The 27635-nt window shown below is 36.9% G+C and overlaps 1 protein-coding gene across 1 annotated transcript; it reads right to left on the reverse strand.

The window, feature by feature from the left end:
• Positions 1-2400: 2400 nt before the first annotated feature.
• LOC140231229 (sushi, von Willebrand factor type A, EGF and pentraxin domain-containing protein 1-like) lies at positions 2401-27271 on the reverse strand. Its single transcript, XM_072311375.1, has 18 exons — positions 27211-27271; positions 25313-25342; positions 22198-22380; positions 19740-19919; positions 19144-19314; positions 18260-18439; positions 17196-17369; positions 15984-16166; positions 14858-15040; positions 12917-13093; positions 11370-11555; positions 9716-9886; positions 8103-8270; positions 7411-7631; positions 5287-5675; positions 4631-4724; positions 3299-3494; positions 2401-2555 (listed from the first exon to the last, which is right to left on the reverse strand). The coding sequence occupies exons 1-18, from the start codon at positions 27269-27271 to the stop codon at positions 2401-2403; spliced, it is 3102 nt and encodes a 1033-aa protein (XP_072167476.1).
• Between the last annotated feature and the right edge of the window lie 364 nt (positions 27272-27635).

Genomic DNA, 27635 nt, shown 5'->3' on the forward strand with positions numbered 1-27635 from the left:
TTTAGCATTTTATTTCGACTCTCAGCATCAGTTCAGAATGTTTAGCAGCACAGCAAACTTTCTTATAACATGAACTTTCCACAGGATGAAAGGATTAAATTTTACGTCATCAGATGTACAATGTATTGACAAATCTCATTCTTCAACTCATCATACCTGGGCCAGGAATAATACTCTTAAATATGCACATTCCAAGACTTGATCATTTATTTATTTTTTCCAATTTTTGAAAATGCATCTGACAAAGCAGGTGCAGTAATTTAGGAAGCAACACTCCTAAGCACTGAAGTTCGTTTCCCCTTGTTTAAATATGAGTAGTTACCTGAGTCATTCTTGGCTACAAATGTCAGAAAACAAGAACAAACGGCAAATCCCTGACTAACGATTAAATTGAAATTGAACTGGGCGAAAGCGTTGGTTACTGAGTAGGATTATCTTGCATTCAAATGTTGCCGAATAAGGCAGGACAATTTTGTGAAACCCATAGGATGCGGTGTTGCGTCTGATACTGTAAATCTTTAGGTCATTCTGCTTGAGTATTGTGATGTAATGTAGTATAATTTGTTATTATATGAAATATTATATACGTCCAAAGCTCATATTCGATTTGTTTTTGCTCCCGAGAACAAAGTAACTTCGTCTAAAGGCTGCTCAGTTTACAGAATTGTACATTGATTTCTTAGATATTATCCTCCTCACTCTATCGCATTTAACAAAATAATAACTGTAATAACTGGTTACTGTGGCACACGATCAATAAGAGCCACTCGAGAAAAGGCAGATCAGTTTGATTTTCTTTGAAGGGAATATAAAGGAGGAAAGTTCACCTGTATATGGGATTTCGAAAAAAAAAAAAAAATGACGGGATATATCCCAATCGCATCCGATCTACCACGTTAAGTTTTAAACCTATACACACGTATCATTGCCCGCTAGCTATTTCCACAACTACTTTATTACCTCAAAGGCCGTGCCCATTAGCGTTCTTCCTTTTCATTGTAGGTATAATATTGACACCATTATGATTATCTTCTGTAAATCAAAAACACTGATTCAATGATGAGGAAAAAAAGCATCACAAACTGATTTCAAACAAGAGTGTCCTAAACAGGGACTTTTTTTTTAAACTAAGCTGTCTTCAAGTTAGCTTTGACTTTTCAACGATCATTGTAAGGTTTTATTCCTGTTAATTTGACAATGCAAGGAAACAACAGAACATCTGAGCCTACAATGACATTACGTAGCGTACTGTTAACCCGTTCCCCCACATTATATTGTGATATCCTTACTGCATTTTTTTTTTTGTACAAGACTCAACAGGTCCTCGTGGTGTCGAATATTTTCTTGAGTATAATCATACGTAGACATTATTACGAAAACACGATCTTGACTAAAAGAAGATTAGAGCAGTTACAAAGGTATATTGACATAGATCACGTTGATCATTACTCTGTTATGTCTGGGTAGAATAAATAAAGTGATATTATAGCAAAAGCAGTAAAGCTAAAAAAGTACAAACACACATTTCAAGGTTAAAGCATCTTATACGCCTTCTTGTCTCAGATGAGAAAGAGATAAGCCAATAATCAAAACAACAAAGGGAGATTAACAGAGAGAGAGAGAGGGACAGAGAGAGAGAGAGAGAGGGAGAGATGGGAAGGGAAGGCATCACGCAAGAGCTTTCTTATAAACTATATGTTTCGTGAAACAACCATTTGATTTCATTGGATTTCTTAGATTGCCTCCTTAACTTCTGAATAAAAACAACAACAACACAAACAGCAACAACAACTCGATAAGTCTTATTCAGACAATATCCCCGTCTTCCTTATCTTACGGGCTGAGATCGAAGACCGATACCAGAAAGTTGCCAAACACAAACAATCAGAAAGTTTGAAAAGTAAAAATCAACTAGAAGTCTGGCATTTTTTTTTTTCAGATGAAATAAAGAAGGGGATAATGTCATGTCATTTGGATTTATGAGTGTTTGCGTTTCATGATAACTTGAACCAATATGTGCACTGTCCAATCCATTAAATGTATCTGGACTATGCATAATGACTAATTCTGAATATTATGTTTGGTATCCACTTACGAATTGAATAGCATGTATGCAAATATCTGCACTTTGCACTTAAGCACTATCAGTAGCCTACAGTGTGATATGCTTGAGAACTTGATTAGAATGTTATCAACACTGCTCCCCCTTCAACCTACCTACCTATAGATTTAAATCATTTCATGTTTCATTGATGTTTAGTAACTCATAGTGTGGACATTTTCTTCGAGAGCAACGAAAAAAAAAAAAAGAAAAAACTGGAGCAATGATGGTAACTAGCACGAAAGTACAGCTCAATTAAACCAGTTTGAAAAACAGGTAAACACATTTAGGATTAGATGCTAAAGTTTATTATGTGGCAGAATTTGTTTGTCTCTCCGAAGAAGTCTGGCAGTGACGAAAGCAAGGATGCCCATGAGAACCACACAGGTTCCCCCTAGCGTCGAGATCGCGATCTTGTAGAAGAATGACGAGTTGTTGGGTGAGGGGGACATTCCTGGAGCCGAAACAAAGACAGGCCATATGAAAACAAATAACATTTGATAATCGTTCTCTGGTGTGGTACTCTGTACCATAATCTTACTACATGAAAATGTTGGAAAGCTCTAATTAATGAATCCCCGCTATATTTATCAATAGCGTCCACAATCACTTCTATGCAAGGTCTATGAAAAAGAAAGAAAAAAAAACTTCTGACAGAAAGAATATGATCTTTTACAAGCTGAATTCCCTGAGGGAAAGAACACTGCGTCCCACAATGTGTTCATAATGTGCTCACATGTGAAAATGCTCTCATTTAACAGTGTGGTTATGATTTCACACTGTGGTGTTTTTCTTTTTTTACAAAGTGTTCACATATAATAGTACATGTTTAGTAATGCTGTGTTTCACACTGTGCATTGATGATTCTCATTGTTGTCACAATGTAAAAACGCTGGAATTCAACGGTGTGAATAGATTTCACTCTGTGTAGACAATGTGTTCACACTGTCTTTTACATAAATTGTGTTTCACACTGTGAGACAATGTTATTGTTGTTGTTTTCCAGCAGGGAAGGCTTGTTATCTAATAGAAGAGTACTCAGAAATTTGAAAAAAAAGCACGACGTGAAAATCACTAAAGCCAAGATTGTTTATTCTATCTGCAACCGTATTGGATGGGGGGGGGGGGGGGGGTAGGACTGAATGTGTGGGCTTAAGTATTTCAAAATTCTGGCACACATTTTCCTCATGTGTTCACCTTTTTGCTGTAGGTTTGGCTGCTGGTAAGCTGTGTTCATCCACCGGATGGGGCCAGCTCTGAGGCGCTTCATTCTCTTATGTAGAGAGAGGGGGGCGCTCCTCCTCCGCCGTCTGCTGCTGAAGCATGACCCGCCTGGAAACGAACATGTCTCATCCCCCCGCTCGCAGACCAACACGTCGCAGTGTATGTATATCTGTCAAAAGAGATTGCAAACCAAAACTAGGTACAATTTGTAGGATCGCAACTGCTGACTGCTGATCTACAATTTTAACAAATATGTTAAGACAAATAATAACATTTGAAGAACATTCACACTCCACATTTTCACCCATCTGCTTAATAACATCCTGAGCAAAACTTTCTAAGCTTTTATTTTCCTGTTAATTGGTTGCTGTTGTTGTGTGTATTCATATGAAATCAAAGGTACTTGCCAGTGTTGCTCCTTTCTAGAAAGCCTGTTAATCATAAGAGTGTCTATTCTCGGAACTAAGGGAAATACCGAACTAAATAATAAAGAAATGTGTGTCTCATACTACACTTTACCATCCTTTTTTCTCTTTCCTTCTCTGAAACCCACCCTCCACACCGACCCCCCCCCCCACACACACACTCATATACACACACACACACACACAGATATTCAAACATACATTATCTGCTCTCTTCAGGTTCATTCACTGAACTCTGTCCGTACTTCTTTGTGCACACATGCCCTCCTCGATTCCATTTCATTTTCACACTTTGGGCGACGGCACAATGGATATGACTGAATTTTTAAACAGAAGATCACAGGTTTGGATCCCGTCCGGGGAAGTTTGAATGACAAAGTCTCTTTGCTCGGAATGTTTAAAAGGGTACCTGGTGTTTGGTTAATGATAAGACAGGATCTGCTGTTGGAGTAGTGGCAACCCTGAATAGGCTCCCTTTTAGTAACTGATAGGCTTTAGGGTCTATACAATCATTGCTGTTATGATATAGGATTAATCGTTTCACATCTGAGGGCATTTCATGCAGGGTTTTATAAGATTTTTTTTTTTTTTGGCAAATTGTTATAAGCTACTGAAATCCTTGAATCTGATTGACTGAGATCAATTTTTTTTCCCGACAATTTGTTGGACAAAACGCTTCATGAAATGCCCCCCCCCCATGAATTCTGACCCCCTTACCTCTGTTATTCATTCCTCTCTACCAAACTTTCGTAGTTTCAGAATATTATCAACCTCTCCCCTCCCCCCCCCCCCACTCACTTCTCGCGATCCGACTGGACATGGACAGACCCTATTTTTCCGTGACTTTGTTACAAATACTTTGATAGGACTGTTATCTTACCATGCCATCGTGCTCCAGGAATCGAAAGCTATTCACACTGAAGAGGGAGCGGGAGACATCATCTTTGATGGTAAGAGTGTCATCCTCGGCACAGCTGCAGTCGAATAATCAAACATTAATAAAGATCCGCGTTACATCTTCGACTCTTCTAGACTCACACTAGCTTCATCAGTGTTGTATAATACTTACCAGGCACATCTTGGAGGAGGAGCAGCAAATGTATGGTACTAATTAAAAATGTGCTAAAAAGCGTGATACGTACTGCGAACAGGAACGATAATACGAACAAATACAAGTAAAGTCCAGCAGAGGCCATTGTAGTGCACGTGTAACCATTCACGGTGCATCACACGCTGGATCCGTATAAAGGTTTAACAAGATTGACAATATGGAATCTATAACATATTCCCTTCTCACTCTACACAGCGACTGTGCTGTCTCAATTAGCATATCTTCCAGAGAGGAATTGTATGAAACACGTAAAATGTATATACAGATGTACATGGCAGATGCCAATACGATGGCACAAGTACACTCCATGTATGTAATGATACACAAGTATGTCTGAGATCCCGTCTATTATAGTGACCATCTGTCTAAAACGGTAACTCTTTTCGTCGCCCTTGAATGACCACTATAGACAAGTGTGATCGTACCTGTCACGAATCAGGTCCCATCGCGGGCTGCCATCAGGACTTGCCGTTGGGGTCGCCCAACAATTCTCCGCCGTGACTCTCAACCCTGCCCCTGTGGAGAGCAGAGAGAGTCCAAGATGTATCTCCTCGTTGAGACCGACGTAATAGGGCGTGGCTGATATAACGTTCTGGAAGTCGCTGTCGTAGATAGCGAACAGGAAACGGTACGCACCGTCCTCCGTTAGGTTCCGGCTGATGGTGTAGTCAGTCAGCTTGTAACTCACATGCAATTCTTCCTTTCGATTGTACGTGCATTTCAAAGGAAGATCAACCCCAACACTTCGGGTTACTCCGGCTTTAGGTGCACTCACTACTTTATTGGTATAGACGTCGTAATACTCCGTTTCACCCTGCGGAAGAGAACATGGATATCCTGTGAGCCTCCCTGAATGTCATTACCTGAAACCTTATCAAGACAGTGTAAATGACCAGGTGTGCAAATCGACAGATTCGTGCGTGCTTCTTGAGCATCCTGCTTGAGACCCGTGCGTGTTTCGAAATGATAATAAGATTTAGTCGTTATCGTATGCATGCGTCTAAAATCATGTACTGTCAGTTATGGATGAACATTTTTATCAGCTGGTTACTATATTCTATTTTTCATTCCATTCGATTTAATTGATCTTTAATTTCCATCCAACAGAAAAGCAGTAAAAACTTAAAGAAATTATTGATAAATTAAATATTACACAATGTGTAAGCTTTGTATACATGATATTTTTTTTGTAATACCTGCATCACAAAACCAACAAGAAGTCGCCAGACATGATATTTTAGTTGAGTGCAGATTCTTAAAGAGCAGACTTTCAGCTTTAAAATTAAAAATCATTGTATTCTTCCCCTAAAAGATTTTGTGGAAAAACAGCTGAAAACACACTTTCCCATGCATATTATGATCCCAAAATAAAGAATAATATAGGAGAAGGATGGCTCTTTCTGAAAACATGCAGAACTCAAGATTGACTTTTTGACCAATTTCACCTTTATTGCGTCCTCACGTAAAATCAAGGGATGCGACTTTTTGTTTGTTTTGTGATGCACGGTCACATATACAATACTATACACGTGCATATAATTTGTAATTATGGACGAAGGGATATAAACATCGTATCATTTGCAGTGGCAACAGAGAAGAAAATAAGTCGATGGAAAAAGTGGTCTAGTCAAAAGCGGAGCTTGTAATGGGTAGACCATTGGAAAAGCACAGTAAAAAGTTCGTATTGATACATGATATATAATATATATATATATATATATATATATATATATATATATTATATATATATATATATATACATACATATATATATATATATATTTATATATATACATATACATGTTTATATATATATTTGTATATATATACATATATACATTTATATATATATATATATATATATATATATATATATATATATACATGTTATATATCAAACGTAAAAGTTGTTGTTATTTTAAAGATCGAAAGAAGAGAGAGAGAGAGAAATGGGGCCCTATACAAATAATTTGCCCCAACGCAATAGGCCTAAATATTTTTAAGTGTCTATACAGAAAAACAGACTGAAAAGACATAAGTGTTGAGGCATGGATACTATTCATGTAACGAAACTTTACAAAACTTAACAAAATCTTAGTACACTAATGTCAATACGACAACAGTTTTATTACTTCTTCATCCTATGACAGTTTGAATACATCATCTACAAAGTTCTGCAAATTGTTGATATCAATGTGACATTTTTTTTTTAATCCAACCGTGTCCAACAACCTCCCCTGTCATGCATTGGAAAATGGCATGTGTGTAAAAGTAAAACAATGCCAAAAGATATTTATGAGGTTATTGATATGATTAATGACAGAATGTCGTCAACATTTCCTCAACGGGTACGCAATTGACAATTACATAACAAAACGTATCATTACAACACAGAGACTTCGGAAATGTTTCGTTATGAAAAGGCTCTTCAGTACAGACTGATCCCTGGAATGGAGTCCATGCGATTCATTGAGTGTTGCATACATTGATTGTGATAATTATGTGCATAGAGGCCTAGTATTCATACTGGTACGAAAGAGAATACATACCTCGTCAGATATATCTTCCTCCTCGAGCACTGTGCCGCATTCGTCGAGCCTGGATGTCACCGATACGATGGTATCATTACCAGCCAATGTGCCCGTGCAATTTTTGTCGTTATCTAGGACAATTTCGGATGCGTCCAAATCTGTCAGCAAAGCTGTAGGTATTTCAACTGTGAAGCTGTCGTAATCACAAACAAGTATGATCTGGTCGACCAAAGTGTCCTCTGGTAAACGATAAAAAGGAACGATAATTCAAATCGATGAAGGAAATATTCCGGGTGCATTTGATTTGCCAAAGTATGAACTGTATCTGTGAATCGTATGACAATGACATAATCATATCTGAGTTTACCCTTAGAGTAAAATGACACGTTTAATCACAGCGATTTACTAGTAACTAAATGCTTCACTTTTTCTTCATTTATTTGCTCTCCATCTACATGTAGCTCGGATGGTTGGTGTATGTTTTAAAAAAAAAAAAAGAGTTTGGGCATGCTCAACGTTACATGAATGACGAAAAGGATGAACTTAACGACGTCAGATCTTGGCTCACAATTAATCATTTTCATGCAGCAAGAGGCCATAGGCAAAACTTTTTAGTATGAACTAATTTGAGACTCTGTCATCGTCAATACTTTGTAAATCAACACACACGAATCCCTAAGTCACATTAGTGTTCATCAATTATCCAATACCTTTGCAGGTTGGAACTGGAGCTGACCACTCCCCGTCTGTGCAATAGATGGTCTCGGATCCCAGAATGCCGAAGCCACTGCTACAGCTAAACGTGACGTTCCCGCCATGTCGGTAGTCGGCGTAAACCTGCGTTCCGTTCGTCGGTGTGCCAGGATCTCCGCAGTCAGCTGAAGATACGTAGAGTAACAAATAAATTCCATCCCGTTTCCAAGGATATTGTTTGTCTGTTTTTTTTTTTGATATCTCCTTAATAAACATGGCAAGAGGCCCACAAGATTGCAGTAGCCACCAGGTTTAACCCTATAAAGCCCAAGGGAGAGGGGGGCACACTGTGCCCCCAACCAGATTTTCATTTGCCACCCGTTCGCCCTTTATCCAATTTCAACTACATTTGGTGACTTTTCCTAAAATCTTGTTGCAAACATTTTGATATATAATTAAGCCATATTTGATATTGGTGGTTGCCATGGCAATCATAATCTGACAACCATGTCAGTCAGATTTTGCGTATTTATCTGTTCCATTTTCAATTAATATTATATTGCATGAAATGGACGTTTCTTGGCTGAAATCTGCTGCAGAAGTAAAATGTGAAGTATTATGGCCATGAATTTTTTTTCTTATTATTTCCTTTGTTTTCATTTGACAACGACCTAAAACAATAGATATAATAAAGATAATTGAAAACAACAGTTTTTTTTTTTGTTTTTTTTTTTCTCCAAAGAATGGCCTTCTATTTTGTGTCACGTTGATTCCTTCGCCCAATTTATACCTGTGATATCATTTTTTTTTTTTTTTTTGGGGGGGGGTCATATTATCAATCTACAAACTTAAAATGCCATTATTACGGAAAAATATGAAATGTGAAAACTACACACGTACCTATTCAAAACAATGCATCGCAGGTCTCATAATGTATTTCTTTATGTTATATATTATGATTAGCGCCCCTATGTGGTGTGTGATGTGTGTTTCATTAAACGTTCTGCCACTCCGATAGCGAGCTTTGTCCCTATAATTTGTCTCATTGTCATCAATGAATGTAAGTTCTGATTTATCCAACCAATTAAGACGTAAAACCGTTTTCGGAATAAGAACAGCAAGTCAGATGTAATGATATAAATTTGTACCTTTCGTTCATTGCTATTATTAGGCCATTATATATTTTTAATAAACGATTTTTCATTTCTTTTTTAAACATAAAATCTTAGAATGATAACAACTTTCTTTCTCTATCTCTCTTTATATACAATATATACATATATATATATATATATATATATGTATGTATATACATATATATATATATACATATATCTGTGGTTAAATTCATATTAACATTACTTGTGAAAAGCTCTTTGTTATCATGAGTCGTGACTGTGTGTAACACAATTACCTATCATTCTTTTTGTGTGTGGTAATCGTGATATCCTTCTTTGCTCTGTTGAAATCTGGCCTTGTCCCTTTTTGATTTCACAGAATGGAGTATAGGATATGCACTGGGAAAATAATTGTTATTTGCCACTCATGGAAAGGAGCAACTTTATAGGTTGAAAAGTAAAGAGGAAGCTACAGTTAGTGTTGTTTTGATAGAAAAATTATTAAAAAATACCTTTGCATTCGGGCGTGTCCCCACTCCATGATCCGTCTTGACATGTGTGGTATTGATCTCCCTCTAGAGTGTAGTCGGTATCACAGCTGAAGGTCACTTCGTTGCCATGGTAATTAGGAGGGTCGTATATAGCTGAGCCGTTAACGGGGTCCTCTGGATCGTCACAGTTCCCTGTGTATCAACCGAGCGAACAACAAAAACTGAGCTGATTGAGATCGATCACCAACAAGATAATGGTAACACCTTTCGCTTGGTACATGCTTGAGATGCGCAATGAAAAGTGGCATATACATCAAGAAGGTCCAGGGCTCTATGTTTAAATAGATTTCATTCAGAACACAGACAAGTTAGGAAAACTTTTCTTTTTCTGCCATGCATATTAGATGATCGTTTTTGTATTCATTGTTCCATATTCCACATTTCATACAATTTTACATTCCATATGATATCAAGATAAAAGTTAAATGAGATATATGTAATATGTATTATGAATATAATGGTTATTATTTTATTTTTTTGCAACAAGTAATGCAAAACATTTATGTTTCATCTTATTTGTAATCTGTGACGTATATGTTCAATGAACAATTGTTATCTGTTTGAGTCTCTTGTGTGTAACGCTGGTGGAAGGCGCATTTCCACTTTCGCATTGTGGACAATAAAGCAATCAATTCAATTCAGTTCAAATACAATGCAGTCGATTTGAGATGGAAATAAACAGATATAAGCAAACATGAATAACGTGTAATATGGGAAACGTACTAAAAAGCAGAAGCTTGTAGAATGTAGGCACCATAGTAATACAGTATAATGTATCAATGATGGAGAAAACAACAACAACAACGAACAGGCTGCGAGTTTTCTACCGATTTCTCTCCTACAGTGGGCACCAGTAGAGGATGTTGCTGCAGGTATAATATTGTGTAATTTTCATTAGTAAATCATCTTTCTTGTGCAGCTAAAATATAAACCCACACAAATGCTTCTACGCACTCTTACCATTTGGACGGCAATGATGTCCTATGATGAATATGTTGTCCTACTAATGTAAGCGGTTACTTGTGATTAAGAGCATATCATGGACCAGTCATTAAAGACTCATTTGCTACTTACTGTCCAATCTCCGATCACGCACTTCTTATTTCTTTGGCATTCATTCTCAGATTCCAACTTTCATAAATCGACCACTATATGTTTTATATATTTGCAATATTCTACGTATATCTCCTAGCTGGATATCATGTATTTCATGTATCTTTGTTTTTTTATTTGATGATATATATAATAAATGAATAAAAAGGAAATAAGAAAAATAAATTGAAAAAAAATTATATATATATGTATATATATATTTTTTTTTTATGTTCTCATTTCCATAGCAAAAAAAAAAAATAGTAATAATGCATGACACCTCATTGGTAGATATCACGGTTACAGAGGGACTTGATCTCTCTCAAGAGAATTAATCATGCATGCAAAATCCTTGATCTGTAAGCGATTGAGGGTCACTACTATTTAAAATGTGCAATGTTGTGTTGTCAGTCATGCTCTTTACAAATCCCATTTCTAATTTCCCAACTGATTCACAAATCTACGCCGTGCGATATGGACAGTTTAAGTCATTTTTTTTTGAATGAAATGATATCCTAGTTACCATAGCAGCTGACATTTCGATCCCATGAGCCGTCGTCACAATCAAGTGTTTCGTTTACTTCTGCACCAGTGCCAGAGGTATATCCGTCGTCACAGACGATGACAATGGAATAGGCGTGTGTATAAGTTTCTTCCTCTCTCGACGTATCGTAGTTTGAATATGGTATGACAGGGGCGTCACAAGGCGCTATGTGAGAGAAAAAATACAGTTTTGAAACAGACATAGATTACCACACAATTACCAGAATGGAATGGATAAAGATCATGAAAATATTGTTCTCTTGAATCTTACGTTCTAGCGTTGTTGGGTAATTATATCCCTCTTCATCGTGCTGAAAAAAAAAAAAAGGATTCGCGCACTGCAAAACAATTGTAATTACTCTTCCATCCCCCATTATATTCATTCCATTTCATTAATTTAATTTACTTCACTTCCAACAGCACAAAATATCTGCATGCACCAATTAACATATAATTAGTTCAATTTTCTACCAGAAGAAAATACTACGTACGAAGTGAAGTTCAATTGATACTGCGACTTTTCAAATTACATCACATCAAAATTGTAGGGAATGGAAGGTACTGTCGTGAATTAGGGCTTGAAATGTTCAGTTTTCCCGTGAACCACAACTGATAACCATAACTGAATATACAAAACCATTCAAGATGATCGTCTACAAAAGAAAGAAAACAAAACACACACACACAAACAAACAACCAAACACGCGAAAAGGGGAAGGAATAACAGGAGGACACTAAGGAGAACAAGGAAAATGGAAAGGAAGGAAAGAAGGAAGGGAGGAAGAAAGAATATTTGAAGGATCAATATCAATGTACGCGAGGCTCAAGATTCAAGGGCTCACCAAAGTATAGAGAGGTTGTATTGTCTTTTAAGATGAGAAAAAAAAGGACTAGGAATTAGGGCGTACAAGAAAACAACACATTCTACCATAATTATAAGAATGTATGAAAGAACTCTGTAACTAATAAGTAATCACAAATAAGAAATATCAAATCTCGAAGCTTCTTTTATACTGTTATCAAAATATGACTTTTCGAAAAACATAATTCGTAAGCATTTTCTTTCCCTTCCCCGGGAATGACGGTGGTATTTTTTTTAATCCTTCTACAGATGACGGACAAATATAAAAATGACTCGAGTTGGTTATCCCTCGGTGTGACAAGTGCATCAAATTCACCCCTGCAGGAGAGCAACAGACGTGTTTGGGCGCGTTGGGCATGAAGACAATAATTGCCTTCATTTTGAACACGGCCCACGGGTCATACATTTCATGGAATGCATGACTGATTCCTTTGTTCGAGTAATGGGCCGACATCTAATATTCTCGTGTTTGGTTGATTCGCCGTGTTTGCCAGTCAGTGTCACTTTATCTTAAGCCATCTAAAATGAACTTAGTAATGGAGGATTAGCATCTTGTCACTAACTGAAAACCAAAAGGATCCAATAAATTCTTAAACATTGAAGAGAGCAAGAATGAAGAGAGCTCCGGACAATTATTAAGATTTAACCCATCTGTAATATCTAACCTTTGCAATCGGGAACATCATCCGACCAACTGCCGTCACTGCAGGTGATTTGGGACGCACCATCCTGAACGTACGTGTCGTCCGTGCAGTTGAGGAAGGCAGAGTTACCGTGGAAGAATGGCGGTGGAGCAGGATAAGCAATGACGTCATCCGGCAGATTAAGGTTGGGGCAGTTTTCTGTCAGAGAACAATATCACCACTAACAATGACAGCAAGCGTATAAGATGTTATAATCAACTTTACTCATTGAAAAACAAAGAACAAACAAAGTAAGAAGCAGCAAAACCAAACCTTTTCAGTACATCTATGAGCGCTTTTTTTAAACACAACTGACTCAGCTTTTGCCTGAACAGCAATCGCTTTCCAGAGTACTGTCTGACATATACATACACTACACTACCCCTTGCCATTTGCTAGAACAAAGTGTGCACGACATTTTTTTTTTTAATCTGTCTGTACCATTGCTACATTGTTCACCTAATTGCCAAGTTATATTGATGGATAGCACATAATGCTGGATGATGTCGACTTTTTGTTGCTGCCGTTATGGTTACATGATGGTCAGACCATCATGTCATGAACCATATAAACGCGCTATCAGCAATAAAATGTGTCATTGTAACTATTGAACATGGATGACAAATGTTCACTGTGCATACCTATCTCATGAAAAAAACAAACACCAAATCTTATACTAGTATACGAGTCATTGTGTGTAACAAAGTGTGTGTATGGGGGGGGGTGGGGGCTTGTACTTGTGTGCAATGGTCTAGATGTTAAGTGCCTTGAAATGAAGTCGTTACAACAAAGACAGTTGTTCTTGACGAAAAGAAACCTTGACCTCATTGACATGGCTATTGTACAGTTCATTTAATTACTAACAGAACCACAGACGATGCCAAGAGAGTTTAAACAGAACCAGAGAAAGTGTGTGTCTTTTAAAGAACAACGTTTTTATCTAAAGTTTTATCCGATTAAAGAAATGATAGCCAAAAGAGGGGTTTTTAACCTTTCAGTCAGTTGTCAATCTCTATGGTGAAATATAATTTACAAACTATGCAGATGAAGACATACACGCTGAAAGTTAACATAATTAACAAGATTTATAGTTTACTTGTAATATATGCTGGGGACTTGCTTAACCAAACTGTACACGACCCTGACGTTTCACAGAAAGTGTATGAAACATGCACATTCAAATCTTAACGCCACCATTAAAGTGAACCGACTAGCGTTGATGATGTCACGTTCTCTAACGATACTGTGGAAGTAATATATATGTTGATTCTCTACGCATCATTGGTATCATTCGTATTCGAAGGTCATTTGCGAGACTGTTACTGTTCATGAAACCATAGATGTATGTTACAAATGAAATGTCAATAGAACACTTAATACAAATAAAATATGAAAGACACAAAAAAATTATGACCATCTTTTATTTGCTATGACACGTCATGATCATTAAAGATAGTATAAAGTTTTGGTACCTCAAAAGTTTCCCTGAGTTTCCTTGTCTTAGTTTGTGTTTCAGGTTAAAGTACCTTTCATATAACTAACACTATGAGACTTACTCGCCCCAAAGTGTTCTCATGAATAGTAAACATGCAATAATGGTTTCGTACAATACGTGTATGATAATTGTATTGATTATCGCGGTACCGCGTCGAGTCAAACTAACGGCTCGCTCAAAATTTTCAGAGCCCGCTCTGCTCTGGTACGAAACCATTATTGCATGATTACTAAGACATGAGACAACTTTGGGGCGAGTAGGTCTTACAGTGTTAGTTATATGAAAGGTACTTTAACCTGAAACACAAACTAAGACAGGGAAACTCAGGGAAACTTTTGAGGTACCAAAACTTTATATTATCTTTAAACATTGACTACTACGAAAACAGGGAATAAGTATTATTTGAATCCGGTATCACATCCCCTTACCATAACACGACACATTCTGGTTCCAAGCGCCTCCATCAACACACGACAACGTTACGTTGACATCTGACCCGGAACCGGATGTGTAATTGTCGTCACAATCCACCACAGCAGTTCCACCGAATTCGGTTAAATCAGCTCTGTTCGCCCAGTTAGAATTGGCAACACCAGGACTAGGGCAGCTCGCTAATTGACAAATAACGTAAGTGAGAGAAATTGGGTGAAAAAAAAAAGATGTTCTCGTAGCTAGATTAAATGTGTGCATCTGCAAATTCTAAACGACGACGAAGTTACATGCAAATGCTCGAAGCACAATACCCGCTTACATCTCAACCTCGATATGAGGATCGGTACACACAGTCTTTCTGGTGTTATACTTTTGATTTTTATTACGTACAACATCTAACTGTAAGGCAATAACCAAATTAGTGGGGTGTAACATTATGTCCTTTTAAGTATCATTATTTTGATTATGTGGATGTAAAGTCAACATTGTACATACTCAATTTTGTTTATTACTTTTCCTCTTGATCCCCCCTCCATGTTCCCCGTGAACGCTCTCACCCAGGCTGCTACACATTTTGATAATGATAATATATTCATTTTTATTCATTTTATTTTTTAATGTTATTTTTACGAGTAAGAATACTAGCTGCAATCTCGTTAGTAATCTGTTTCATTCACTTGGGGTGAAATTAGGGGAAGAAATGTGGCATACGCGTGTACTACATTACAAACATCACCTGAAACATTTCTGATAAAAATACAACCAGCAACAACAACATCATTAGTAGAGATGATTAGGAGGAGGAGGAGAACAAGAACATAAACCATAATGAGAATATTACTCCTAAGTAGCGGGAACAAAAAAAAAGAAAGAAAAGCAAGAACAAGAGCAAGAAGAGGGTCAAAACAAAATCAAATTCCAAAACAGGAATAATAGGACGAGAATATCATATAATGCCCATGCTGAAGAGGGTAAAAATAGTCTACAAGCCACACACAATCAGTCATATCACACACACACACACACACACACACACACACACACATACACACACACACACACATCAATCCCATACTGTGTAATGCAATGTATCGTGTCATATCGTTCTGTTTTGTTGGTTACCATAGCAAGTGATGTTGCTTTCATCCAAAACCCCATCGTTACAGGTGAGGACGCCGTCAAACTCGGAGCCATAACCGAAGGAGTAGCCGTCATTACACACCACATAGACACTTTCTCCGTGGTGAATAGTGAAATCGGCAGACGTCTGGTTTGAGTTGGTGATAGCTGGGACATCACAATCGGCTGGAAGAGAAAATAATGATAAGTAAAGTAAGAAAGCAAAACAAGTTTGCAATCGACTGGGGCAACGTTTCATTTCAGGTATACAGTTCACTGATTCACATTTTGCTATGAAACTGCTATAAAAAGCAACAGAGCACAAAAGCGTCTTCCAGTAAACGTCACATTTAGCACCCCCCCCCCCCCCCTTGGAAGTTAGGGTGCTATAAGCCTTAATATCTCCGAGTCAAGAAAGAATTTGAATGTCAGTAGTAATTTTGACTTGCCAAAGATCACACTGTGTTTCATACAGAAGTGGCAACAAGTATGGAATGTAATCAAACTCCTTATGCAATGGAAAATGTAATAAGGCAAACAGGCTTCTGTATATACTTAGCAATGGCGTCTCTATATCATTATTGTGTTCTGTCATGGTTTGTTTCACATGGCTAAGGACAGCATGGACTGTTTGTAAGCAAGCAACAACTGGACCTCCGTTTTCCCATCAGAAGATCTAGGTGACGAGGGGAAAGGTGCCCTGCCTAAAGAGGCACAGCCACTGGAGCCTAAGGGGCTCGAAGCAGGGACCTTCCAGCTCAAATTCTATGCGATCTTATTCACTGACCCAAAACAAACTCAGAGACAGAAGAACTTGTCTATATCTCAATGAATGATCTCTGTGCAGCTTTCATGTTTAGAATAGGAGCAGCGAAAGTTGTATCGATATCCACTCACATACTAAAGTGGAACTGATTCCTAGGTGAGCAAATATTACTAATGGACTGTTAGACAAAGTTTGTTTGATATTCTTATGCACCAGGCACCATCATAATTAAAAATGGTTATGTCTTTAGGGATTAAAACTAACATTAATTATTTTAAATGATGTCAGAGTAGGTGTCTACGCACAATATCCACACACCTAGACTCAAGACATAAGTCTGACATTGTAATCCAGTCTAAAATATTATAAGGCCAAAAATGCTATCTGACTGAAAACACGACATAGTATAGATTGTAAAAATGGCCATTACACTGACAAAATCAACGCACCTTTGCAAGTTGGGAAGGAATTACTCCATGCTCCGTTATTGCATGTAGAGGTAGACTCTCCGTCCAAAGTGTAGCCATTCGAACAGTTGAAGTTTACCGAATTACTGTGATAATATGGTCCAGTAGAAGGATAGATATTTCCATTCGCAGGAGCTGGATCGACAGGACAGTTAGCTGCGTGAGATAGATAGTAAGATGGACTCAATTTCATTGTGAGATAGATAGTATGATGGACTCAATTTCATTGTGAGATAGATAGTAAGATGGACTCAATTTCATTGTGAGATAGATTGTAAGATGGACTCAATTTCATTGTGAGATAGATAGTAAGATGGACTCAATTTCATTGTGAGATAGATAATAAGATGGACTCAATTTCAGTGTGAGATAGATAGTAAGATGGACTCAATTTCATTGTGAGATAGATAGTAAGATGGATTCAATTTCATTGTGAGATAATTTGAAAACAGCTGATACTGATCCAATGTAATAATACTTTGTTTAAAATGCGCGTACACAGTTGGCTGTTGCGACTGAAATAATCTCTAGCACCTCTATGACAACTGATTTCTGAGTCTCGTTACATGAATGCCAAGCCTATACAAAAAGTGCGCTGACAGTCACTGTAATCAAAATATGTCTGCTACTAATTACTTTAATTAGCTATCGTGACACTAAACGCTACTTTTTAGCCTTTCTTTATCTGCTCCCCCTCTATTTCTATAGCTATCATACAAACCAGAATAAATGATTGTTATCAAAATATCCTCTATACGTCTTTCACTCTCCCAAAACTGTTTAGAAATAGTTAGGAAAATATTGCGATTAACGCCGAGAGTCATTATCTTAAATTGTCTTATATGTGAAAAACAGCCAAACAAACAAACAATAAAAGATAAATTCAAAGACTTTGGGATTCAAGTTGATTTAAGCAGTGTAGACAGCAGATATGGTGTGTCATATAACTGATCAACGTAAGATTTCACTACATAATTATGATTCAGCACGAGATGTTTATCTATTCTACTATTCGGATAAATTTGTAAACCGAGCTTTTTACTAACCAAAGCATTCCACCGTCGCATCCCACGAGCCGTTAAAACAGGTCATTGGTTCATATACATCGAGTCCTGTCCCGGAAGTATAATTATCATTACAGGCAACGATGATGTATTCGCCGTGGTCGGTCACCGGAGCATCAGCGGTTTGGTTCGAGTTGGCGATATCCGGTGAAGGACAGTTGGCTGTTGGTATGTAAGAATGAGAAGATGATAACCATCGAGTCAAGATATGTAAAAAAAAAAAAATAAAACAAATTAGTTATCGAAGGGAAGATAATCCTCTGGAAAAGATTTCAGAGCGTTGTTTGTTTGTTTGTTTTTCTTCAAGTAGAAGATTTGTAAAAATCAAAAAAGATAAAACAATGCATCACATCGACATAAGTTTTTTGAGGGATTGGTCCAAGGAAGTCATCCTATAAGGCTCCCTCTGAAATCCTAATGGGTCTACACGATAGACATAATCACATGATTAAGAAACGGCTTTGGTGGTATCTAATTATGCATTCAGTGCAGAAATAAGAGGAACCATTTCTGGAGCATTCGTAATAAATAATCATTATTGTGATCTGTCCTATTTTGTTTCTTTTCTATATTATTTATTATATTGTGCGTGTAAGTGTGTTTGTAGTTGACTTTGCATGACAATGGCGAGTGTTGTGACAGGCTTATGAGAAAGTTGCCAGTCGTCAACAATTTCAGTAAAATCCTTGGTTTTTATTGGCCGAGAAGCTCTGGTCAATGAGTGTTACTATGGTGGTTGTCAGAAATCGATAACTTGTCAGGGATGACAACTTACATGGAATGGTGCCATGGAGTCCCACATTTTGTATATTCCATATAAGATATGCATCAATCGAATCACTTAATTCTTACATTGGAATACTTACCCAGACACTCCCCTACCAGAGGATTCCATTCCTCGTTGTGACAAGTTACCAAATCCGGTCCAGTCAGCGTGTAGCCATCGTCGCACGTAATTTCGATCCGGACACCTTCATGTAAAGTGGAGTCAGTTGATGTGGCCTGCCCTTGATTTATCTCTGGTAGTATACAATTTTCTGAGACAAAAACCGGATAAAGACACCGCATTACTGCAAGTCACCATAATTTGCCTTGCCCATAAAACCTATGTAAAAAATTTTCGAGTAAAGGAATGCACAATGCCCACCATCTGTCCAGGGATTTTGGAGAAAAGTGTAATGCAATACCCATTATCTATTTATTTATTCATTTATTCTGCAATACCAATTATTTTAGTGTCAGTCGATCGAGCACTTTTTAACAGAAATTGTCTAGGTATTGAATCACAGATAAACTTACCGAAAATCTCTGTCTTTCCTGTCTGTCTCTGTATTTATTTTCTGTTTTTGATAATTCATTTACAATATGGATACATAATTTTTATATTCCTCTGTATGGATGGATAGAAAGTATTAGAGCTTTGATCACAACGCAGCGAGGTTGCCTTACACCTGTCATGTACCTGAACACACGGGAACATCTGCGGGCTGCCACGATCCACTCCCCGTGCACACAGCCATGCTGCTCCCGTCGAGGTATAGGCCCTCATCGCAGGAGTACGTTATTACTGAGTAAAGGGAGTCGGAGCCGTCGGGAACCACGGTCCCTCTGTCCGGTGATACAGCAATAGTGCAGTTTGACTCTAGGGATTAAGAAGGGCGTACATAATGTAATGTTGTTAACTCCCTGCTACAACACGCATTTCCCGTCAACACCTGCCCGAGTATACCTAACTTTGATTATACCGAATAAATTTTAATGTTGGTTGTTTCTATGCCTAGCTCACATCTTAAAACTATTTTGAACCATCAAAGCTTGTTTTTTTTTTTTTTTTTTTCATCTGGAAATGGTGAGTTATGTCTTTAAATGGTGTTTGTACTATTAAACTTCGCAAGAAGTCCGTAAGAAATAATGCCCCATCTATGTATTTAGGTATTTGTCTTGAAATTTTAAAAAGAATGTATCATGGTTTGTTTTTCATTTCATAGTTATGTTATCATATGGCATCAAATGCTGTAACCATAGTGCTACATGGAAGTGAATTAAAACGAGATGAAATTGAAAAAAAAAAATCTACAAACTCCCGAATTCGTGTGAACAAGGAGACTCGTACGAACGCATCGTTCTTGCGAACCTTTGTGACCGTAGCATAAGAAAAAAAAAATCAGTAAATTGCTGCATCTCCACTTTCATGATTATGTTCAACGTTGCAGGGGCCGTCACAAAAAAAAACATAACTAATGATATTTGACGAGATGACAGCCCTATTATGCTTGTACCATGCTCTTGCATTAGCGTATACCAAGGACGTTCAAGAGATGGAGTAACAACAGTTGTGCTCCTTTTGATTCCAAATGTGATTCCGCCTCAAGAATGTTTTATAATGTTTCAATGTTTGCCAAACCTGATCTGTGTTCACAGGTATACCTGTGAACACAGATCAGGTTTGGCAAACATTGAAACATTGCTCAAGGAAGACTTTCAGGACTCCGCGGGTTTCTATTGTCTATAGACAATAGAATCACGTTTTATTGCTTGATGACCACCCATCTACTCTCTTAGAAAGATGATGTCTGTGTTATTGCTTTTCACCATTCATACTTATAAAAGATTAGAGCTATAAGTAAAGCACTTTAAGCAAAGTTATACATGTACTTCATTTCGATCACTTCTGTTACTTTTTTACTATAATGTGTAATTACTATAAGATCCTTAATTGTTGAACATTCTTTTCAATATATAATGTTCTGTTTACCTTATTCTCTGTTGTTAAAAGAAGTGTAACTTATATGTTTTGTCGAAAAATGAAATAAACTTTGAATTGGATTGAATTGAAAGACAGAGGAATGCGCGAAGGAATCAACGAAAAGATTGATGGCATAACAATCACAATCACTCGATTGTGACATGTCTAGACACTTATCCGACATATTCATTTATAAAGAGCTAAATCAGTTTTGTTTGTTGTGAGTAAACGGACAAGTATTAGGTTGCTGTTCTAGAAGGGTTTAACTTCAAACACGTTCAAAACATGCAGCCCAGATTTTCAGTTTAGATGTATTTCTGGATTGACAATTGTTATATATGCTTTAAAATTAGGTGCAGTTTTCTTTCATTTATCATATACACAAACAAAACCTCCCCGATGATATCACTGATATTAGTTTTAAAGATTGAATGTTCAGATTGCCCAGTGAAAACTGAGACATCGAACCCAAATTATCTGGGCATCGACGCACCTGGACTTTTTTTTTTTTTAAATCCGTAGAAATTTCGTTGTTGTTTGAATAATTATATCTAGTCAGAACTCCATCTCGTGATCATTTCTTCCTACACAGCTTCATAGCACATAAAGATGACGGTGCCTGTTATTTCTTTTAAAAAGTCACAAAAGTCTACCTCGCTTTTTAAATAATGAATCAACAATCTCAAGTGAATCATTTTCAAAATTAAAAGAATAATAGTAAAACAACTTTATTTTACACATATAAGTTATTAAGGTCGGACTCGTAGTGCGACAAATAGACATGATAGATGCGATGTTTTGTGGATTGTGTCACTGTTCGCCTATGATCACAGAGTCAATCAAATTTGTCATGGCTTTCAAAAAATTTATGCTCCAACACATTAGGTTTTCCGTAATCAAAGTAAGAATAAATTCGAAAATATCAGCCCAGCTTTCTTTTCACATTTTTTTGTTACTCTGACTTTTGATCGCTCACAAATATACAGTTATAATCCATTTATCCATTGCTGAATAAATCTTTTTGAATGCTTTCCGTTTGATCCGTTTGATCCGTTTGACAATTTGAGCATTCTTATCACCATTGGACATTTTCTCAAAAGCAATATCTGCATTATTTTCATGAGATTCGTCTGTTCTAATACTATGAATATACTGTTGTATTATCATTGATTACCTTCGCAGGTTGGTCTTTCGGGATTATAGGTAAAAGATCCTTCCCCAGAACATTCTCCAAGATGTGAGGCGCCGTACAGGATTCCTGAGCATGTTACGTTAGCTTCCTGTCCTACAGCATAGCTAGCCTGGTCAGGATACAAAGTCGGTTTTCCTTCACCAAAAATATCAGGCGCATTGCAAGCTGCAAGAAATGTGAAACATGATCAAATTCACACTCCATCATTATTATGATAATCCAAAACGAATGTGTGTATTAGATGTACGTATTTCTTCGTGACTTTTCACTGAAACATTTTGTTTGCCCCGTTGCAATATTTATGTAAAAGATCGGAGGAAATTTCTTTAAGCCTCGGTTACATTTGTGAATTCATTTTGAAGGAATGGAACGAATCCATCTCAGTTGTTGAAGAATTATACGGTATAATATCATAAATTATACATTATATACAATGTACGTACTATGTATCATGAAGTTCATTTGGCTGCGTAAGCGAATGGCTGCCTCATCATTTCATGTAATCGAGAAAAAAAAACGTTTCTGTATTGCCAAGATTTCGACTTTTCGAAGGATCTTCTTCGGGGCTTTGTAGAAAATCAACATAAAGAAAAACAACCAGTTGTAGCAAAACTTAAAGAAAATTAAAAAACCATTAAATGAAAAAAAAAAAAAAACAAATTAACATTAATCAATATGCACTCTACTATATTGCATTTCAAAAAAATATTCTTGAGGAAGGCCCATCGAAAGGTCTAAAGCTGGGCGTTAAAGGCATCAAAGTGAACTTGTAGTGTGTTCACTGCCTCCTCCTTCCTTACACATACACACACACACACACACACATATATATATATAAATATATATAAATATATATCTATATCTATTATATATATATATATATTGTGTATGATGAATAATAAGGGGGGGGGGCGCCTTTACAAAATTAAAGGGGGTGCACGCCCCCCCCCCTCCCCCCCCCCCCCATTTTTATGCCTCCGCCACGAAATGGTGCCGGAGGCATTATGTTTTCGGGTTGTCCGTCCGTCCGTCCGTCCGTCCTTCCGTCCGTCCGTAATGAATTTTGTGGACAAGGTAACTATCAAAACCTGTTGAGGTATCCTAATGAAACTTGGCATGTATGTATATTAGGGGGTGAAGTTGTGCCTATCAACTTTTGGGTGCACATGCTCAAGGTCAAAGGTCAAAAGGTCAAGGTCAAATACATAAAATTTCACTTTTTCCACCATATCTATTGAATGCCTGAAGATATTTTCTTGAAACTTAGTGTATACATGTATTACCCAATTAAGATTCTCTGGTGAAAGTTTGCGTCATGAGGTCAAAGGTCAAAGGTCAAAAGGTCAGGGTCAAATACATGAAATTTCACTATTTTTGCCATATCTATTGAATGCCTGAAGATATTTTCTTGAAACTTAGTGTATACATGTATTACCCAATTAAGATTCTCTGGTGAAAGTTTGGGTCATGAGGTCAAAGGTCAAAGGTCAAAAGGTCAAGTAAAAATATCAAAACGACCTTTTTTTTTCCGTGCCTTGGAAAATTGTTCAAGGTATCTTCATGGAACATAGTATATATATGTACTGACTGGAAGTGATTATCTAGAGAATGTAGGGTTCATGGGGTCAAAGGTCAGGGGTCAAAGGTCAAGTGCAACACTTCAAAATTTTACTATTTCCCTCATATTTATGCAATGCCAGCAGGGTTATCATTTTTTTACACTTGGTGTATGCATGTGTAACCTAATAGAAATTCTCTGGAAAGTTTTTTTTTTCTTATTTTTTTGCCTCAAAGGTCAAAAGGTCAAAGATCAAGTGAAAGTGCTGAACTAACTTTTTCCTCCATATCTCGAAGTGGCTCAAGTTATCTTGAAACTTAGTACATATTATGCATGTTCTACCTGAAAGTGATTATCTTATGAATTTTAGGGTCAAGGGCCAGATGAAAATGGTAACAATAAACTATTCAATTCAGAAATTGCACTTTTTCTTCACACCTGTACCTTGAAAATTACTCAATGCCTAAATGTATGAATGGGTCAAAGTCAAGTTAAAGTCCTTAAATCCCTAGATACATGCTCTCCTATTCATCCAATTAAACCTAGGTCAAGGAAGGTGAACATTCAACACATTTGTGACAAACTTGTCATTTCAATATTTTGCCAATTTTGTGAAAATGTAATCACACATTGTCCACATGTACTATCTAGACCTATTGGGAAAATCATGCATTATGGCGGAGGCATACCAGTCGCCAAAGCGACATTTCTAGTTCTTTTTATTTCTTTTGTTTTAACCAAAATATAAAGGGGCGTCCGGTGCGTCTCCTCCTGGATCCGTCACTAATATATAGTGCGATGATACTGATACTCGTACCGTACGTCTCTGTCATCTTAGGAAGAATTATAGTCGAGACAATGCAATGATGACAAACAGACAATAAAGCTGAAGAAAACCAAGGTCGAAAGCTTTCCACCAGCCGGCTTCCTGCAACATCTTTTGTCATCACTGCATTGTCTCGACTATATATATATCTATCTATCTATCTATATATATATATATATATATATATATATACATTTATATATATGCCCTTTTCAAAGCCATTATTAATATAAGTCAAGACGGTGAAAGGGTTGACAGGACGTGAGATTGAGTGCTGTTTATTTGACATTAGGCATAGCGGACGTCATAAAGCATAAATTGTCTACTAATGTCCGATCTGCCGATAGTTGACATTCGAAGGACGGATATTTTGAGATTTTAGAGTATGCCAAAGTACCGCAAATGCAAATTTCTTTGGCCAGAGTAGCTAAAGATGTGCTTCAGGAAAGTGAACAAGTTCCCCCAAAATATTATGTCGAAATTCTTAAGGATAAAAAATAAACGACAAGCCCCACATGTAACATTCACGGCAAAGAAGTTCAAACCCCAATGGAAGCACACGGAGCGTATTTCATTTCACATGTAGCAGCCGTGCCATAACCATTGTTTATTTTGGTCACAAGAGGAATACTGAAAAATGCAAACTCTCACCTTTTTACATCTTTGTCTGATATACAAATGATATTGATAAACAATTCTGTGACTATACTCACTTTCAGGCAGCACCTCTTGAATGATGAAGGCTATGACAGGAATCAGAGGGGAATAAGAAAAAAAAAAAGATTATCATGTGTTTGTTTCATTTTTGTTCATATTCTCTCTCTCACCACTTTCCTCTCTCTTTCTATAGGGCTAGATTGATTGTGACCGTGCATCACAAAACCAACAAAAAGTCGCAAGGACGGATTTTGTGTGAGGCCAGAAAATAGGTGAAATAGGTCAGCCCAGCCAATCTTGACTTTCCAATATTTTCTGAAAGAGCAAGTCTTCTTCTACATTATGCTAAAATTTGGAATCACAAAACGAACAGAAAATGTGTTTTCTAACAGTTTATCCCGAACACTTCTTTTTTTAAAGAATAGTGTGATTAGGTGTGACTTTAGAGTCCCTTTTTAATTTCACAAAAAAAAAAAACCTGTACACACTTTTCACTTCCAACTCTTATAACTGTAAAAAGGATGGACAGTGTTTGTTTATAACACATGCCCAATTTCAGTTAATCTGATAGTCCTTTCATTGTTGCTCATGTGGTTTACATCATCTGTTTTGTCCCTTTCATCGCACATCTAGCACGGCTTGGTAAAGATAAAGCGCATGTATAGACCCTGTGCTTCAGGACCTCTTTTCTCAGTTCACACTTTTTCTGAGTGTGTGCTTTCTTTCCAATAAGATCTGAAAAAAAAAATTATACATTATTATAATATATAAGATAGTATATATATATATATATATATATATATATATATATATATATATATATATACTATATTCATTATACAAATATTCATTTTGGGTCGCAAGTGATCATAAGCTAATGATGAATGAATAGAAGTCGTTACGCATTTACATAGTCAATTTTACTCTACCTATAGACAAAAGTATTAGCATTAAATCTGATAATAGTGGTTGATGAGCATCATATTTAAGATCTTTATAGATGTCTGAATATAATGTTAATCTATCTCAATACTCAACAGCAACAACATAATAATTGAGAGCTGTAATGCATTTCATATCTTTGTTTTGCATCCACCAGCATACTGCTCAGACACTGTGTGAGTTATTACCGTGTGTACATCCGTTGTGATTTCATAACAAATAAGAAACTTGTCTCTGTTGGCAAGCAGACGTAACATCTGAATTGAACATTAATCTACAATGCACCATTGTTGTCAAGGTAGTCTGACCACAAATGCTACATGGACGTTTTCAGGATTAGTTTCATACGGGTTCCCCAGCAAAGTCTTTACTGATCTGACAGTAAAGTGTAGGTGTTATAGTTGACACGTTACTTCTAACACGCAGACAGTATAGGGCCTACAGTGCAGTACCTTTGTATTTATAGTCAGTACGCAAAACTTTGTTGTCTACAGTAATAACTTGAGTTGCACAAACTAGTAATTCTCAGTGAACAGACCTTATGGAATGCGTGTCCACAAAAATTGACAGATACTTTCTGATTTCTCGATGCCTGGCACATTTAGAATGCCACTCGTCAGAAGTGCCATAGTCTTGTGCAGCTATTAACTTCTACGATTACATTGTAATCTCGCTGCGAAAGACCGACCTATCAACACATTAATAGCAATGTAAAATTCTCAGTTACTGTAAAGATTCATTCATATAATAATACGTTAGTTTACCAAATCAACATGGTTTGAAGAAGGGGAACAAGAGCTTGCTCTGTAGTAAGGGATTGATTGATTTTTCATATGATAAACGATTCATAATCCGTAATTGTACTATAATGATATTTCCACTCACCTCCCTGGTTTGAACAAGGAGAATAAGTAGATATCGCACAAACAAAATAATGCAAACAAAAAAGAAGACAATTGATTTTTTTTTTGTTTACTTTTAACAACATATAATATTTATCTAGATTCTTTACCAGAGCAGGCAAACAGGACCAGGAATGGATGGATTCTGCCGATGTTGGTCAAAATCTTCATTATTGGTATCTCCTGTGCATTCACAGTTATTCTTCCAGTTGCGTACGATGTTTTAGTCCCCCATGGTAACATCAATGTTCTCCTTGAATTTCCACAAGTTGTATCTGGATGAGAGGAATTCTATCTCCAGAAACACAGTCAGGCAAATTCACGGTGTCTAAGAATTCCGATACGAAACACAGTACAAATCGTGTTTAGCGAAGTCGACAATGTTTCTCAGGAGGAGACGAGTCGAAGGCGGCGGCCATCTTTGTCAAACTTCCTCGTATTTGATTGAAAGTTCATGGTTCATGATGATAGAGTAGATACTTCCAGACTTTGTAATATCATTCCATTTCAAGCAAACATTAGAAGTAGACATTTA

Source organism: Diadema setosum, chromosome 7 (genome assembly GCF_964275005.1).
Source record: "Diadema setosum chromosome 7, eeDiaSeto1, whole genome shotgun sequence".
NCBI lineage: Eukaryota > Metazoa > Echinodermata > Echinoidea > Diadematoida > Diadematidae > Diadema > Diadema setosum.

What these genes read in the sequence shown, in the direction of transcription:
- LOC140231229 (XM_072311375.1), bottom strand. Translation starts at nt 27,271, where the DNA reads ATGAAGATTTTGACCAACATCGGCAGAATCCATCCATTCCTGGTCCTG. An exon ending in CCAGAATGTGTCGTGTTATG is followed by an intron (nt 13,094 to 14,857) that starts GTAAGGGGATGT and finishes GTTCTCTGACAG; the next exon opens with AAAACTGCCCCAACCTTAAT. An exon ending in TCCAGTTCCAACCTGCAAAG is followed by an intron (nt 7,632 to 8,102) that starts GTATTGGATAAT and finishes ATCGTTTACCAG; the next exon opens with AGGACACTTTGGTCGACCAG.